Consider the following 17,647-nt stretch of genomic DNA (forward strand, 5'->3'; position numbering starts at 1 on the left):
ACAACCGTCATAACCAACTGCAGATGCTCAAAACCTTGCACCGTGAGCGACCAGATGCCAGGCCCTACTGCCCAGAGCAGAAGACTCTTTCCTGACCAAAGAACACGGAGGATTGTTGTAACCAAGTCCCACCCACCCACAGCACTGGTTTTTTCTTCTTTTCTTTTTTTTCAAAATACTTTGGTTTTAAGTCATCTCTACATCCAGCATGGGGCTCAAACTCACAACCCTGATATCAAGAGTTGCAGGCAGCCCCGACGGAGGCAGCCAGATGACCCCATCAAGCACTGGTTATCACTGCTGAGTAACCATCACCCATTTCTCCTTTTAGCCCCTGTAAAGGAAGTATTTCCATAACCGGAAATGCCCCCTTACACCTCTTCCTGAGATTTCCTTTGTAGCTCGATTTACAAATTTTGCAATTGTGTAAATGAGTCATGGGCATCTCATCTTCCTTGAGCTCCTCTGCCCCGTGCACAGATGCCCAGGCTCTGGTCCCCAGGAAGTTATTGGAGGCAGAGAGGGGAGCCAGGCAGGAGTGGGCACCGGCTAATTCACTCACTTCCTTACAGATCCCGAGTGGGCCTTGTGGATCTGCATTTTGGGTTCACAGATAAACATCCGGGATGCTCTTGCCCCTTTGCTGCCCACCTTGGGCATGTCGCTGACGCTGGCTTTTCTCATTCCAGGAATGACTATCCCCGAGGAGGATGCTGAGGTGGGGCAGGGCAGCAAGTACTGCCTCGTGGCCATCGGAAGACTCCAGGTGAGGGCGAGGGCATGGCTCTCTGCCAGGCCAGAGAGGGGCTTGCGATTCCAGGGAGCAGGTGCATGTGGCTCTGCCCACTCTGACCCCCGGGTGCCCAGCGTTCTCTCACTTCTGGTCCCTGTCTGCACAGGGGTGAGGCTGGATCTGGGAGAGCACAGGGAAACAGGTGGTGAACCATGGAGTCCTTGCTATACAGAGGGCCCCACTCAGTCCATTCCCGCTCGGGTGCCGGCCACAGCAGAGTCAGCCTCTGCTCCCAGGGCAGTGGGCTGATCACCTTGAACGCTTCCCCAAGGTCCTCAAGATGAAGCACTGAGTCCTCTCCAGCCTCATCCCTCCCGTCCCCCTCGTGCTTGATTCCCACGCTCCTGTAAGCCTTTTCTGCAGACCCACAGGCTGCTCCCCGCCTGCGGGCCCTGCAGGCTGTTTCAGCTGTCTGCTGTTCCCGGTTCCCTTTCTTCCCCCCCCCCACCCTTCACTCATATTTATGCCTCCTCCAAGGTCTCGCTGGGGGGACGCCTTTATCCACATCGTCAAAATCAGTCGTTCCCTCTTCCCTGCACTTCCTGCAATGAGCTCACCCGTTGGCTTCCCTTCCTTATAGCCCGTCTTCTTAGCGGAGGGTGTGCCCCTTCCCTGGAAGCTCTCCCCTCAAAAGCCACGTGGGAAACGTGGCTTTTTAATCTCGTGAAAATGAAATGTGCCACATCATGTCCGTAAAGCCCACGGGCTCGGTGTCTGGTGCACACGGTAGCCAGTCAGTGGGCTGGACCCCTCCTCGTTTGCCCTGTGGCCCCGCCAGCCCTTCCCCTGCCGGTGGTGTGTGCCCAGAGCACACTAGCCTGTCGTGCTTTTGGGTCCTAGTTCCTTCCACCCTCAGACAAATGAATAAGAGGTTTCATTAGCATGTGATAAGCATGGCTTATTCCGTACAGGTGGGTGAAGTGCATTCGCTCTGCAAATGTCTGCTTTGCGAATTCGTTGACCAGTTCCTCAGGCTCCTCAGGGGACAGTGGGAGGAGGGAAGGGTGTTAGTGTCCCCAAGCACCAGCAACGTGCCAGGCGTTGTGCCGGGGCTTGGTGTGCAGAATCTCGCCCCACCCTCTGAGATACACGGTTCGGGATTCCCACTGCCTAATAAGGACACGGGCCCCCAGCAGTGCAAAGCAGCGCATGGTGGCCGTTAGTGGGAGGTGTGGCCAGTGCGCTTTGAACACTGGGGCTCGGATCTGTGACATAGACACCACGTGGATTCTTCCCATCCTCTCTCGTGCCCCCCCGTCTCTGTCTCCATCAGAAGCATCTCAGTGTGGCTGTCCCCTTTCCAGGTGACCAGCTCTCCCGTGTGCATGGACATGACTGGGATGTCAGTGCCCACGGAGTTCTTATCTCGGCATAACTCCGACGGGATCATCACGTTCGTGGACCCGAGATGCATCAGCGTAATCGGCTATCAACCCCAGGTAGGCGGTTCTCAGCCCATGGCAGTCGGCTAGAGATTTAGCTTCACTTAAGTTGCACTTGTCTCATTTGTGCAAGAGCCAGCAGGTGACAGCGGACGGCACACGGCGTAAAAATCCAGCTTGCTGCCTGGAGACAGCTCTGTCCTTCCAAGGCAAGAAAGGCGTTAACTCTTACCATCAACTCTTCCGTTTTCTCCTAACCTTTCCTCCCGTCTCTCTGGTTGTTCACAAACCAGAGTTAAGACGCTCCATGGGAATCGCTGAACTTAGATGAACAGCAGACGGGACATCTCCTTCTTGCAAACCTCAAAAACGAGATTAATGTGAAGGGCTCTGAAACGTCTTGAAAGATGTTCACTCATTTTTGCCTAATCCCTTGTTTCTCACATGTGTTTGGAACTTGTGTCTATAGGGGTATAGTTTCAGATCTCTGTTCCGGACCTTTTTCTTTTTTTTTTGAAGTCAGCATCATAAGAAACACCAGAAGGCAGGAGAAATTAATCTAAATTAAAATAAACCAAAGAGAAGTGCATCCGGGTGGCTCAGTGGGTTAAGCTTCTGCCTTCGGCTGTCATGATCTCAGGGTCCTGGGATCAAGTCCCACGTCGTACTCTCTGCTGGGTGGGGAATCTGCTTCTCCCTCTGCCCGCCACTCCCCCTGCTGTGTGTGCGCACGCACTCACTCTCTCTCTTTCTCTGTCAGATAAAAACCTAAAATCTAAAAAAAATAATAAACCACAGAGAACATCACCATACGTGTTGTGAGAGCTTTCAGCAGGCCCCGGGGCTGAGGACAGGTAGCCAGAGGGGACATTTGGGAGATAATCGAAGGAAGGTTAATATGTGTGGAATATTGGGTGATTGAATCGAACAATTATTGATTTTTTTTTTTTAGGTGTCATATGGAATGTTAAGGTTTTGGAGGATGTTCTTTTTTTGAGATACACCCTTTGGAGATGGGTGTCCTACTGTCTCCTTCTTCCAAATGATTCAGAAAGAGATTTTTCAGTGTGTCTGTAGATACGAAAGATTTTTCATTTGTGTACACTTCCGTGGCTCTCATTTACATATATTCTTATTCACACACATCCGAAAGATAGGAAAATGCAGAGGCGACCGTCTAGGGATGGGATATTCAGGGTTTTTTACATGATCCTTTCAGCTTTTACATAGATTCAAATTTCTCCCAAAAAAAAAAAAAAAAAACCCTTTTAAAAAAGAAAGAAAGGAAGGAAAAGATCTCTGTTCTGAGGAACAAAGCTGGGACACGTTGACGTGGGCACTTCAAGCACACGTATTATCTGAGAGCTAGAAACAGTCCAGGGGCGCCCTGCTGGCTCTGTCCGAAGAGCGTGCAGCCCTTGATGTCAGGGTGGTGAGTTCAAGCCCCGTGTCGGGTTAGAGACTACTTAAATAAATAAACTTTCAAAACAGAAGAAGAGACCTAGAAACGGTCCAACTTGACATAGGGAACCCTGCGAGTAATTGTACATCTCGAGTTTGACGCAAACTTGAGGTTGTTGGAAGGAGTGAGGGGGACACGGGTTCCGAAGTCGCCGTCGCCTCGGCCGGTGCTGCTTCCCGATTCGTTTATGCAGCAGCACCCCCGAGCGTCGAGACGCTCCTTGGCGCGCAGACAAGACCTGCTGCCCACGTCCGTGTCCACCCCCGTGGAAGCTGTCGCGGGTTTGGGTTCTGGCCAACGAGGTCATTTTTCTCCTTGGCTGCCTGAGACTCATCCACGGGACCCCTTTCCCGTCCCCTGCGTGGAGCCCTGCGACGGTTTATCTGAGTCTGGCTGGTTTTTGTCCTGGGCTCGTGCCAGGTGCTCTGAGGAAGAAGCGGGTGAGGGTCAGTGCGGTTACCGTGGGGTCCCAGCACCTGTCTGGCCCCGAGAGCGTCCGTGGCCGCATTTCAGCAACTGCAGGCCTGTCTGTCCTCGTGCTATTGTCTGCGTTCTTCTTGTGTTTATTATAGTGTGTTTGTCGCGGTTTGCCTCTCGAAGGCAAATGGAAACAAATCACCCTCTGGCGGTGCTGGTCCAGGGCCCTGGCGAGATCAGAGTGGGCGGGAGCGCCCAGGACGGCAGGCGGGCATCGAAGCCGGCCCCTCACCGCCCCAGGGACATCCTACGCGCTGGGGGACTGAGGGACGTGGGGCAAAGGGGGTCCAAGGACGCGGCCGTCCAATGGTAATGCATCCGCCGAGGGAATCACGGGGTCTCATGGCTTGTCTCTTTCTTCAGGATCTTCTAGGGAAGGACATTCTGGAATTCTGCCACTCCGAGGACCAGAGCCACCTGCGCGAGAGCTTTCAGCAGGTACCGCCAGCGCTTGCCGACGGCTACTGCGGCACCAGGGGCCCGGGCAGGTGGCCGTGGGGACACACCAGGCAGGCTGCGGGGGGCTACCCGAGGCATCGGTCAGGGACCTGACTGCCAGGACTCCCAGTTGAGGGGGAGGGGGGGGCCCACTGGGAAGCTGTGCCTGTGTCCAAAGGGCAGATGATGGGGAGGTCAAGGGTGTGGGCAGGAAGCAGGGAGGGTCTCCCAGGGGAGGGACTGGGGACAGGAGGAGCCCGCCCCTGACAGAGCGTTCCAGATGGGTGGCCGGCGCCCAGAGGGGCGGAAGAATGTGGCCTATTGGGGACTCGCATGTAGCCCCTTGGTCTGGAGTGACACTTGCCACCGGTCGTGGCGGGACCCACGGTAGAGGCTGCTGAGCCCCCCGGAGGGGCAGACGCTCTCCCCTCGTCGTTTCCGGGAGGGCTCCGCCGAGGACCGTGAGCTGAGCAGTGGGTCTGAGAGACAGCGCGGGCACACGGGGAGCAGGTGTGGGAACCCCGGGGACAGAGGCGCCGTGGGGAGCTGGGGACGGTCCAGGGAGGAGAGGACAGGTGGGGGCGCAGCCTGAGGTGACCCCTGTAGGCTTGGTGGCACTCGGCGCGGCCAGCGAAGGGGAGCTGGGAGGGAGGCCGCCTGTCACTGAGTCGTTCAGTGTCACCCCGTCTCCACCGTGATGCCCGGCGCTGAGCACGTGCTCTGTTGTGCTTGCGCCCCACAGACACCTGTGTGCGTCCCGCGGGCTTGTCCTGGGCGGGGGGGGGGGGACGTTGCCACTACGTCTCAGGAGAGAAAGCGGAGCCTCGGGGACGGAGGAGTGCCTAAGACCACACGGTGGGCGCGTGAGGACCGGGAGTCTGAGGGCCTGTCGCCTCCTGGGCCCACGCTCGGCCGTGACGGCAGAGAACGAGTTCCTCCTCTGAGACCTTGGGGGGCTCACAGGAGCCCAGGAAAGAGAGGACTCGGCTGTGTTCTAGGACGCGGGCCTTGGAGATCGGTTCTAGGAGGGGCTGACAGTCTCTCAGGCGTCTGATGGGACAGGGCCTCGCTGGCAGCTCCCCTCGACATCTGCTCCGTTCACGCCCCATGTCGGGGGTCTCGGAGCCCCCGCCTGCCCCTTGGGCTCGGTCCTTGCCTGCCTTCTCTCCCCTTCTCCGGGGACAGCACAGACGGGCACTGACGTTCCGCTCCTGCCACGCCTGCTCCGAGCACCCGCTGCCTCCAGAGGCTTGCCCGTCCCGTCCATGTCTCCCTGCTCCCCCCATGTCCCCCTCGTGCCCCCCTGTACCCCCTACTTCCGCAGGCCCAGAGCTGAGACCCAGTTGGCCCCCCTCCTCTGGTCTCGCTGCCCCCATGCAGCCCTCACGTCCTCTTCCCCCCAAAAGGCATGTGCTGCCGGCCCCTTCTCCCTGTGCTCCTTCCCACCAACCTTGACCAGGCCGCCCCCATCTCATCTTCAACAGCGCGGTGGTGTCCTTGCCGGGCTCCCTACTTGGCTCCTGCCCACCCCACGTGATTTGGGAGACACAAATTCAGCTCTGCCACATCTTTGCGTAAACGTGCCCACGGCTTCCCAGTGCCCCTGGAATCTGATCCAAGCTTTGTACCACTGCTGCCAGTCCAAGGTGACCCTTGCTGCACGTGTGTTACCCACACTCGTTCATGGCTCATGGTCACGTGGGTCTTCTGGGGCCTTGAGCACATCATGCTATTTCCCACCTCAGGGCCTTTGCACATGTTCCTCTGGACTAGAATGCAGTCCCCTCACTCTTCCCAGGACCGATGTCTTCTTATTGATCAGGTTTTAACTCCAGCCCTCTCAGAGTTGCCGTCAACGGCCATGCTAGTGAGGAAAGCCCTCACCCACCTTCTCAGCCTCCTGTTCTCCCTACAGAACAGTTCCAGCTGGTAATTGTTTCTCCGCTGGTTTCCCTTTCCCCCCATCCTGTCTACTGACACATCAGTTCCCGGCGGACAGGTCCCACGCCTGGTGCCCACTGCCGCATGTGCTCGTGGGTGAGCGGCCCGGGACAACGCAGTCCAAGTGGACGGCGACTTTCATTCTGGACAGTGTGAACAGAGAACCATGAAGCACGGCCAGAGTGCGTCCTTCATGCCTCGTCTTTGCCAGTGCGTGGAGATTTTACTACGTGGTGGCCTGGGTTGGCTTCCCTCTTCTGGCTCTGTGGGAACGAAGCTCTGGCAATGAGCGTCCCTCCGCGGCCGGCGACTAGGCAGAACTCTGGTCCACACGGTCTCAGGTGGTCCTCTGCGCTCACCATCCGTCGTCAGCCCCACCCTTCACGGTGGACGGTGGAATGCAGAGGGTTTCAGTCACCTGCCCCGAGACCCTCAGCAGGGCATTAACAGAGCGAGGGCCGGAGCTGCCCGCTTCTAGCCTGTTCTCCTGTCGCCATGCACACAGGCCTCTCCGTCCGACTGCACAGCGACACCAGCAGAAGCTGGGTGGTTCTGGACAGAAACAGGAGGAACGTTACCCCCGATCCCACGGCACCGGCTCACAGACCTCTCACCCCAGGGCGCAGCCAGCCCACGGCAGGCGGGACACGGAGCCGGAGCTGCGCCTAAGAGCCGGGGGCCCCGTGGTCACAGTGCTCAGCGGGCGGGGGCCAGGCGGCCACAGAGACATCCTGGAGCACCAGCCTCAGCCCCTCGTGTGTGTTCTTTGGGCCCCAGCCACTGGGGAAGGAATGTTGATAGAGGGAAGTGGCTTGTTTCTGCAGAAGCGCCGAAGGAGCTGTGTCAACCCGGAGTCCGCCTTGGAACTCTCTGGATTGAAACCAGAGCATTTGCGTGGCCGGACGTGAGACCCTCAGAGTGCCATCAAGTTCCTGAGGAATTTGGGTTGGGTGGGGTGGCCTGTGCCCAGCCGGGGGACACGAGTCTGCCCTTGGCTCGCTCTCGGACCCTCGCCGGCTTACATTTCTTTGGCAGCCGCGTGGAAGGGTGGGACCCAGCCAGACCCAGACCCAGGAGGGCACGATGGAGGGCACAGGCTCCTGAAGGGCACAGTGGAGGGACCCGGGTGCGGCCCCGCCCCTCCCCAGCCTCCGGCCTCCGCACGCCCCCCGGCTCCCGCGCACAGAATGTGTGCCTCCTGCCAGGGTGCCTCACTCGTCGACCACGTCCCCACATCGAGCCCTCCAGGGACTTCTGCCCCCTCCGTGAGGAACCCTCTCCGGACCCTGTGGTGTCCTCTTGATGGTGTGGCTCTGAGCTGGGGCTCGGCCTGCTGTGTCTGGGCTCCTCTTTGGCCAAAGGTGCTCCTGGAGATGGTGGGCCGTGGGGTCTGGGGATCCAGATCCCGGTCCTGCCTCGGGCACGGCTTAGTCAGGAGGCCTTGGCGGCACATTTAACTCCATCAGGGCTCAGAATGCCAGACGCGCACAGTGCCCTAGGGAGGCCCACACGAGGTGACCTGGGTCACACGCTGAGCAGGAACCAGGCCCTGGGAGGGTGCGGGGCTGCTGCTCCCTCCCGCTGCTCCTTCTTCTGCCCGAGGGCCCAGCTTCGTGCACAGACGGCGCCTTGGCAAGTGTCTGCCGCTTGGAAGCTAAGGGTCCCCACGGTCTCAAGTGTCCCATGAGGACAGACGCTTGTGTGTGGCATCTTCAGGGAGCCCAAAGACACAGGTCTCAGAGGGAGCAAGGTGACCACCGGTTTTCCCTGTGTCTTGTCCCACGGGACCCCCTCAGAAATGGTGACCTCAGGGGCATGTGGCCTGGAGCAGGGGTCCTGGGAGGAAAGGGCCAGCTTCCTGCTGCGACCGCACCCCTGCCGCCAGGCGTGGTCACTGGCCTCCGGGCCTCGCCTCACCCAGTGTGTGCGTCCCTCTGGGCGCTGGTCTGGTTTCCTTATCACTCTGGCTCTCCGCCAGGGAGTCCAAGCTCCAGGTTTCATTCCGTCCGGTTTCCCCAGGGGCGCTGCCGAAAGAGGGTGGGCGCCCAGGCTGCGTCAGCCCCGCTCATGGGGCCAGAAGCCCTGTCGAGAATTCAGAAACGGTGCTCCATGGGTCCCCTTCATGCCGAGCTTGGGGCTGAGGGCATGGGGAGGGGGACAGGACTCAGGTGACCAAGAGGTCTCTCCCTGTCCCTGTCCCTAGGCTGTCCACAGATATTCAGCCGGAAATAAACTACAAGTCATGGAGTTAAGGAGGAGAGATGGGCCCTCCCTGACCCTGCAGCCAGGGCCCTGTTCTTATCTCTGATCACACTTTGGACTCATGGTCAGTCAGCCCAGGTGCCCCAAGCCCAGAGCCTTCTCTGTCCTGAGCAACCCCAGGATCTGGAGAACACAGCCCTGCCGAGAGGAGAGCCCCGCCGCCTTGCTTTGTCCCGGGACTCTGCTCACACCCAAGCCTCTGCGCACCCGCCAGTCATTGGTAGCTGCTCCTGTTTCTGCTGCAGCCTGGAGAGCTGCCGCCCGAGTGTGCCTTCTGGCCCTGTGGGTGCTCCGTGCACACCCCGGCGGCCCCTGGGCGTGCACACCCATAGCTCAGCATCTTCTTGTGCCTGGATCGTGTGTGTCTGCCGGGAGAACAGGGCAGGCAAAACACACTGTAGTTTGGAAGCAAGACCTTGGTTCTTTCCCAGCTTCCCCAGCAGCGTTGTCTGATCTAGGGCAGCTTACTTACTTTCTCTAGGAGTTGGTATTAAACCTTTGTAAACAGTCACACCCTGGTGAGAATGGACGTTGGGAAGCAGGTTGGAAGCCCTGCTGTGGCATAGACTCCGGCTTATGGACGTGAGGGAGGAAGCAGCAAGTGCCCCGATACAATGTAACCACGCACCTAATGTGGGCGGTGGAGGAGGTTGCGCTGCTGGAATCAGACCAGAGCAGCCTAGCCGCCCGGGCAGAGAGGGGGGCACTCAGCGGATAGAGCGTCATGAACCATTTGAAAAAGCTGAGAGGTCCGGGGACAAGGCAGGTGTCGCTGAGCCTGTGGCAGAGCGCGGGCTGCAGAGATGGAGGAGCGCCCCAGCCGCGCCCGTTCCCCGCCCCTGTCCTGCCGGCCCCACCGCGTGCCCGTTCTGAACCCCCAGGGGCTTCCCCGCCGCCGGGCGCTGACCTCCTCCCACCGGTGTCTCCGCAGGTAGTGAAGCTCAAGGGCCAGGTGCTGTCGGTCATGTACCGGCTGCGCACCAAGACGCGCGAGTGGATGCTGATTCGCACCAGCAGCTTCACGTTCCAGAACCCCTACTCCGACGAGATGGAGTACGTCATCTGCACCAACACCAACGTCAAGTACGTGCTTGCCGTGCCCCCGGCCAGGTCTGGGCACCTTTCCTGAGTCCGGGGCTGGAGCTCCCTCTCCGCATGGGCTCCGGCGCCCCCACAGCCGGTGGCCCCCGCGGGACCTGAAGAGCAGGCCTGGGGCTGAGGGGGGCTGTGGGCTGCGTCACAGCTTCCCCTCCCTTGCCTTGCCATGCTCCTGCCCCTGCTTCCCAAGCCCGAGGGACGGCCCCCATGGCTGCCCTACCCCCCAGCCTCGATGCAGGTGTCCTGCTTGCTGGGCCTGGCTGTGCCCCCGGCACGCAGGGCCCGGCATGGCCGAGCCAGGTGCCCTCTGGCTACAGGCATCCCTGCTGCAAGGGCCTGATTTCTTGGCCCTTTGGAAGCAGGGCCAGGGAGCGAGGCCAGGGCTGCGGCAGCCCCAGGGCCTGGGGGGTGGCAAAGTAGGGACACACAGGCCCCCTGCTGCTCAGTCATCCACATGTTCCTCCGGCTCCAGGCCCCGTGGTGCCAGCTCACCGCTTCCCCCCGTGTGCCCACATGTTCGCCCAGAGCCCGGGCTCCAGGCTCGACCCCGCTTCCTGTGACCCGGAGTTGTGTGTCGGGTCACCTCTCAGAGCTCACTGTCCTGTCTGTGCAAAGGGGTGTGGCAGCGCTTCCGTGGGGTGGCTGTGAGGCCGGAGGTCAGGCTCCCAGCTACAGGCAGGTCACGCTTCCTCCCGTGATTTGTTGTCGAGGGACGCAGGGGCAAAGAACCAGCATGATCAAAGGCAAAACGACGTCCAAGGCTATGTGAGCTGGTGTCGGGGCCCCCCCACTGCCGGGGCATGAGAGGAGCTGCCGTCAAACTGCTCCTCGGTGCCCACGTGGGTCAGTGACACTGCTGTCCTGTGTCCCCCCAGGCCCAACTCTGACAGATGCCACCCCTGCCATCTCCTCTCCTCTTCCGACAGCCGTCCCGGTGACGGTGCCCGGTTGGCGACCACAACCTGCCGGCTTGCTTAGGGCTCTGGCCCCATTGAGTCTCTCAGCTGCCTGGATTGGGGCGTCCCCCTCAGGGTGCCCCTGCTCTGGCCCCCTCCCCGGGCAGTCTCACCCTGTGTCTCAGCCTCAGCCCTGCTCCTGGCCCACAAGGCCCCGAGCTGGACAGTCCGGTCCACTCATGCGAGGCTCCTCGGCACGGCTGTCCTGGGTTTTGATGCCGGCCCCCGCTGGATGGGTCGCTGTGTCGTCCGAGGCTCAGGTGCCTTGTCTGGAAAGTGGGGAGAATCGCCTGGTGCCCGGGTCCTGCATGTGGACAGTGCATGTGAAGCCGTGGGGGGGATGGCGGGCCCGCGGCTGGACCTGGCGTGTGGGGCCGGCCGCGGCTGACCGGAACCGTGTCGGTGCGCAGAGTAGCGCCTGCCACCGTGTCCCGGTGCGCCCCTCCCTGGCCACCCCCACCCGCTGTGGGCTCTGGAGGTGCACTTGCTTCTTCAGGCTCCGCGCAGATCGTCCTGCCTCCTCCTGGTGGCGGGAGTGAGGGTCCCCGGAGCCGATCGGGCCCTGCCAGCACATCCTCCCTTTCCTGTGGGCCACGCTCCTCTCCAGGCCCTGCCACGGGCTCCTCCTGAGACTCGGCACCGGCTCCGGCTTCCCGAACGGGGAGCTCCGGGTCTCCCTGGCCCTCCAGGCTCTCTCTGCCATCCGGCCTTGCCAGCCCTCTGTCGGGGCCCCATCCCCTTGTCCCCCTCACAGCCTGGCCTTGGCCCCCAACTCTGCTCACTCGCTTTCCCAGTGGCCGTAGCGATCGGGCAGATCATCACTGTTCATTCCCCCAAACTGCGTGACCCCCTCGTGTCCCTCTGCTCCTCCTGCCTTGGCCTGCCTGGCACCGTGGCTCTTCTCCGTCTCCCAGCCGCGCCGTTCCGGGCTGTAGGAAGAGCGGGTGTGCACGGCAGCCACAGATCCGGCTGTGTTTCCCCCGTGTCCGAGAGGGTCTTGCAGCTACGTGGTAAACTCGGTATGACCAGGGTCTGTCACTCCCCAGCCTTCTCCATGTGGGGAGGAGGGTCCTTGCTGAGAGAGTGGAGAGGCAGCTGCAGCCCTGGGCCCGTCTCCCCCCAGGGTCTCAGGGCTGAGGTGACCGTGTGCTCCCAGCCTGGGGGCAGCCGGTGGGGGCAGTGGGAGCCCCGGGGGGAGGACACCAGCTTGGCTCGGTCAGTGTCTGCTCACGTTGTTGCTGGTACATTCTGTCCTGGTCCCTCTGCAGCCACATCAGCTGCCACCGTCGGTCGTGCAGACAGGCAAGCCTGTCTAGTACACGGGGCCCTGGACGCAGTTCTAGAACCTTCATTCTCACGTCAGCTTACTGGCTGGGGGGGTCGGGGAGAGCCGCCTGGTCTCTGATGCAGCCTCGTCACCCACTACCCTGTTGCCTCGCGTCCCCCCACACCTGTGTGCTGCCGGGTGCCTGCTACCTGGCTTGTGGGGGCCGAGGGCTGTCCCCCCCAGGTGATGAGAGGAGTCCCACGGCATCGTGGGGACAGCCCTCACCCTGCTCTCAGACCCAAGGCTGGCCCGGGCACGAGTCAACTCTGCAGCACGTCTGGGCCCCGTGGGGTTCAGACCCGATCCTAGCCAGGCATCCGGCAGAGTCCTCTTGGTTTGGGTCAGAGGGCGGGTGAAGCCCCTCTTCCTGGGTTTTTATTTCTGTTCTACTTTCCACCGTTCCTCATTGAGGCCCATGTTTGTACGGGCGTCAACCATCTGGGCTGGGTACTCTTGGCAACAGGTGCTCCCAGAGCCCCTCAGGAGGACGCGGGCCCGGAGCATGTTCCAGGACGGGTGGGGTGCCCACCACCAGGGAAGGGCCGTGTTCCCTGGACAGAGGCACGCGGTGAGGATGCAGAGCCAGAGAGGGAGCACATTTGCCCACAGCCTCTGATTCCGCCTTCCCGTGGGTTGTGCTGCCCCAGGGCCCAGAAGGACAGGCTGGACCGTCCTCCTCAGGGACCACAGAGGCTCTGCTGTGAGCTCTGAGGCAGGGGCCCGGGGCCACCGGGCTGTGTCCTGTGTCTCAGGGCAGCTGCTCTGGGCAGCTCCGTGGGGTTGGAGGGGATGAGAACGCCCCCTCAGACCTGACGGCGACCTTTTCCTGGTGACGGTGGCGGGAGATGTCCGCTGCGGGCAGCAGAGGGCAGTGACGACCAGGAGGCGAGCCTGCGGCCCGCAGCACGTGTTGGCTGGGCTCAGCCGGCAGCAGGCAGACTTACTGCCGCAGGAAGGTCCGTCTGTGCTCATGCTCAGGGCCAGAAAGGCACGCTGCCTTCGGGCAGGAGTGTGTGGAAGGAACCGCCTGGAGAATGGAGTGTGCCGTGCTTAGCCTGTGTGCGAGGCTGCCGAGAGGAAGGTCTCTGTGCCCTGTGCGCTGGCTCCCGTGGCGTCGCAGGGAGAAGGGCAGGAGGCACAGCCCGGGGTCTTGTCTGCTCACAGCTCCCGTGTCCGGGCGGTGCATGTTCTCGGGGCTGAGTCTGTCTTGTGGGGACACAGCGTGGGCTCTGAGCAGGGGCCGGTGCTTCTGCACACGCGCGAGGTAGCGGCGGGCCGGTGCCGGTGCCAGCTCGTCTTCAGGGGCTTGTGAAGCTCTCCCTTGGCAGGTCCTGACGGCCTTGTGCCAAGGCCACCGTCGGTCTTCGTGACCACGGACGCTCTCTGTGCTGGTCTGCGCGCTTCCTCCGGCCCCCACTGCATCCGGTCGTGCGGCGTCCCTCACCCCCGCCAGCCGTCCGTCCGCACGCGCTCAGTGGGGCCCACCCAGTGCAACAACCCCCGCCCCCCGGGACTGCAGGAGCCTGGAGCCTGCAGTGGGCTGTGAGAGCGGGTGACCTTCCTCATCTCCGCAGACCTTAGCCAGGGACGGGCCCGCGCTCCCAGTCACCAAGCCCCAGCCTGGGACTTGTCCCCCGTCCCAGCCTCCCAGGCACCTGCGGCAGACGACCTGGCAGAGAACGGGGCCCCACGGCTTCTGTCTGGGAGCCTCTCAGGGCCATCTCCTCCTCCCCTGCCTCTTCCCCAGTGCCCCGCGGAGACCTCCGCCCTGTGTCGGGGCATCCTCCGTCCGCTTCCTGACCAGGTCGCGCTGCCTTCCGTCCAGCCCACACCGAGCTGCCCACGTGACCCCAGGAGCTGTCGCCAACACACGCTCCCACCACTCCTCCGTAGAATCAACTCCAAACCCCAGGACGGGCACTCGGGGTCCTGCCGGTGGGCGTGCAGACGGCACTCAGTCAGCGGCAGGCACAGTGAGCCTCACTCCGGTCGGTCGGGCTCAGGAGTCCCAGGGCTCCTCGCCAGATCCCGGTTCTCCCAGAGCTGCGGTCTCTGCTGCGTCTGACACCGTGGCGGGGGGTTGCGCTCTTGCTCAGGCTGAGGAAGACCCTTTGTCCCGGGGAGCGTTGGCTGTCCCCGCCGCCTCGGCCAGCCCCCGACACCTCTGCCGCAGGGAGGCCGCGCTGACGGAAAGCCGGGGCCTGACGGCCCTGGTGTGGGATCCTCAGCTCCCGTCCCCAGCAGACGGGGAGGTGGGCAGCAGGGTCCTCCGCACGTGCTGTTGGTGGAGCCCGGAGCAGCCACATCCTCCCCCGCCCCCCTGGAATTTGCAGACCTACCAAAGTTTATTTTTATTCCATTGCCGTGAAATGTCCAAGGAAGCCCATCAGACTTCTTCCCAAGACGGGCGCCTGCGAGTCAGCATTTCCTCCGCGGGTGTGCCACTACGGGCACCGAGACCAAAGTCAGCCGGATGGGGCGGCTGTGTCCGGACCACAGGGGCGCAGTCAGACCCCTGGGGACCTGCTGGCCATGCCAGAGACCATGGTTCCTACCTCCTCCTGGAAGGAGCTTCCTCGGGCCCAGAAGGGGACAGAGCAGAGAGCAAGCTCCCACCCGCGTGCCCGTGGCCCTTGCTGGTGCCCTCGCACACAGTGGAGGTGCGTGCCCTTCCTCCCTGCAGCACAGACCTACACGGGGGCGCCCGGCACACAGCCGCACTCCGTGGTCTTGCCCATTCCCCGATAGTCTGTGCCCTGGTGGGACATGGGCTTGGCCACAGGCGGGAGCGGCCGGTGCTCCTTGGACAAGCGCAGGTGGGCTGAAGCCTGGGCTCTGGGAAAGTTGTGGAGGAGGAGAGAGACGGAGGAGAGAGGCGTTCACTGGTCCCACAAGCCCCGGAGCACAGCTCTGCTCTCCCTTCTGCCGCTCCGGAATGGAAGAGGTGGGGTGGCGGTCCTTGTTACGTCGTGGGACGGAGTGTGGGGTCCGTAGACGGGTCTGAGTGCTGCGTGCACTGTCCCGGGCACGTGTTCGGGACTCTGCGCCCCACATTCTGCATCCGTGAAATGGGCAGGCTGCGGACGGAGGACGGTATGGCCGGGGCCAGCCGTGAGCTCTGCGCTCGGGCTTCAGGCTTCAGGGCCCCGCGAGTGAGTGACATGGGTGCTGCCCCGGGTGTAGCCAGAAGAGTAAAACCCTGGAGTGAGAATAAGGAGAGAGAGAAAGTTGTGATTTTTCTACAGATCGTTATGTTCTTTTAAAATTCTTTGAAATAGAAGTTAAAAATCCTTTTCAGTGCCCCTGTTCCCAGGCGTTGCGGGTGTGGGTGCAGACGGCCTGGGGGAACGCGCCGTGTTTTCTGGCTCACCTTTCCCCGGGGCTCTCGCCCCCAGGGCGGGAGACAAGCCGCCTGTTCTCCCCGCACCGGCCACAGCACACGTCCTGCCCGCTGTCCTTCCAGACCCTGTCCACGCCCTGAGGAACCCTACCACGTGGGTCTGCACGTCCCGTTCTCTCCTCTGGGTCTAACCCAGAGCATGGTGTGGACGTTTCAGTGGCTTCCCGGGACAGGCAGCCCACCCGGGCTGGATCTAAATACACTGGTCAGGGGTCCCCCAGCGAGGTCGTCTTCTGAGAGGTCTTCCCGGGGGGGCCACATGTGAAGGGTGCAGTGCGGGGGTGAGTGGTGTCCACTCTCTGGCCGCCAGAGAAGAGTTCAGGGACAGAATTCGGCTTATGTTGTGTTTCTCAGTGGTGGGAGTGGCAGGAGGTGGACTCGGGCTGTTTGCGGCACGGATTTTCACGACCAGCTCCGCGGAGGAGGGCGCGGCCACCGCGGGACGCAGTGAGCTCCCCAGCAGAGGAGGGAAGGCGAGACTGGCCTTGTCTCGGGTGGGGGCTGTGGACTGGCTCTTGCTCTGCTTGGGGAGCGGAAGTGGTCAGCCATCCGGACAGCCGCCCCTGGACCTACACAGCCTAGCGTGCTCCGTCTACACCTCCCACAGCCTTGGGGCGCCTGGATGTCCGCAAGCCGCCGTTAACCTTTGTGGACAGGATGGTGTGCGCCCCTTCTCCTCGGGCCTCCAGCTGTCCGGCCATTGGAGGGACTGGCTGGGGGCAGCGGGGTGAGAGTCTGGGGGCTCCCCTGTCCCAGGGCTGGAGGAGCACAGCTGCCGCTGAGGCCAGGCTCCCGGCCGGCCGCATGTCCCACCAGTCTTGTCGCTGGCCAGCACAGTGGCTCCCCTGGGGCTGCCTGCCCGCAGTGGGGTGTCCTCCATGCCATGAGGTGGCCACTGCCCCAAACCCTCTTCAGAGCACTGGGGCTTCTCTGCACACCCCACTTCTCCAGGCCTCCGTGCGCTCTGTTGTGAAGGGAGTTCGGCAGACATTCTCGGGGAGGGCTCGGGTCTCCCTGTGTGAGCCGGCGAGAGTTGCCTTGAGAGCAGGGGCCCGGGGTAAGTGTGCAGAGGACAGAGGTGTCCTTCCTGCTGGCCTGCTGCAGTCGGCAGCTCCCCTTGGCCAGACCACATGGCCTCCTCCGGAGCAGGACCCCCCACAGGACCCCCTCTGCGGGGACGCTCCTCTGCTGGCTCCTGCCCTCCCTGCATTTGACTTCTGGGCTCGCTGGCAGACTTGCCCTTCCCCACAGCCCCTGTGCCTCCGGCCCCCAGCAGAGGGGATGGCATCTTTGAGGGGTTCCTCCCCTGCCTCCAGGCTCAGAGCACGGGGCGGGCGTGGGGGAGACGACCCGCACCTCCCAAGTGTTCAGAAGGGACCACGCAGATCACTCTGGCTTCGAAACACACGGCGACACGGATAAGGGAAGTCTGGCCAGTTCACGCGAACACGGAAGAGACATTCTCCAAATTTTGTTCGCCACGTGGGCCATGTGCTGCCCGTGGCCATAGTCCCAGCGCACAGATTTTGTCCTGAGCTCGTCCACACCCTCGGACCGTACCTTCCTGCGTCCACGACGGTCCTCGCAGCAGCGGCCGTGGGGCAGCCGGGAGCACGCGCTCCGTGAATCGACAGACACATCCACACGGTCGCTGCCCCCTCGCCGCCGACTCCGTGTAGAGCCTGCTCGTCGCCGGCCGCTGGGTACATCCCTGCACAAGCCTCAGCAGCAGGCGACTCCCGGAAGGAGTGGACGTGTCACAGGACCTGCCGGGGACGCCAGGAAGGCCGTGAGCCGCGCACTTCCCAGCGGGTATGGCCTTTCCGCTCCAGGCCAGCGCGCTCGGCGTGGTTCACCCGCCTGGTCGTGAAGACGCGTCTATGACTTTGCTCCGACGCGCGCTTACTCGCTGTCCGACCAGTGGACGCGGCTCCAGCGCCCGCCGATTCTATGAGTAGCTGATCTCTGTGTCGAGCCTGCGTGTTTACGCTGTCACGGTCCCTCGCGACCTCCCCGTTGACCCCGGGCACGGTGGTGTGTGACGTTGGTCAGTACTTGGCTGATCGCCGTTCGCCTCTCATTCTCGTTGGCGTTTAGAGTTGGAAGCGACG

The 17,647-nt window shown here is 62.2% G+C and overlaps 1 protein-coding gene across 6 annotated transcripts in view; it reads left to right on the forward strand.

Annotated features, from left to right (window-relative positions):
* The window catches only part of ARNT2 (aryl hydrocarbon receptor nuclear translocator 2), a 142,634-nt gene that overhangs the window by 104,068 nt on the left and 20,919 nt on the right, over window positions 1-17,647 (forward strand). For all 6 annotated transcript variants that reach the window (XM_032341922.1, XM_032341925.1, XM_032341926.1 and 3 more), the window contains exons 9-12: window positions 690-766; window positions 2,098-2,232; window positions 4,478-4,552; window positions 9,687-9,838. In XM_032341922.1, coding sequence (XP_032197813.1) covers window positions 690-766; window positions 2,098-2,232; window positions 4,478-4,552; window positions 9,687-9,838 — 439 coding nt within the window. The remainder of the gene's footprint in view (window positions 1-689; window positions 767-2,097; window positions 2,233-4,477; window positions 4,553-9,686; window positions 9,839-17,647) is intronic.

The sequence above is a fragment of the Mustela erminea genome, chromosome 5 (assembly GCF_009829155.1).
Source record: "Mustela erminea isolate mMusErm1 chromosome 5, mMusErm1.Pri, whole genome shotgun sequence".
Taxonomy (NCBI): domain Eukaryota; kingdom Metazoa; phylum Chordata; class Mammalia; order Carnivora; family Mustelidae; genus Mustela; species Mustela erminea.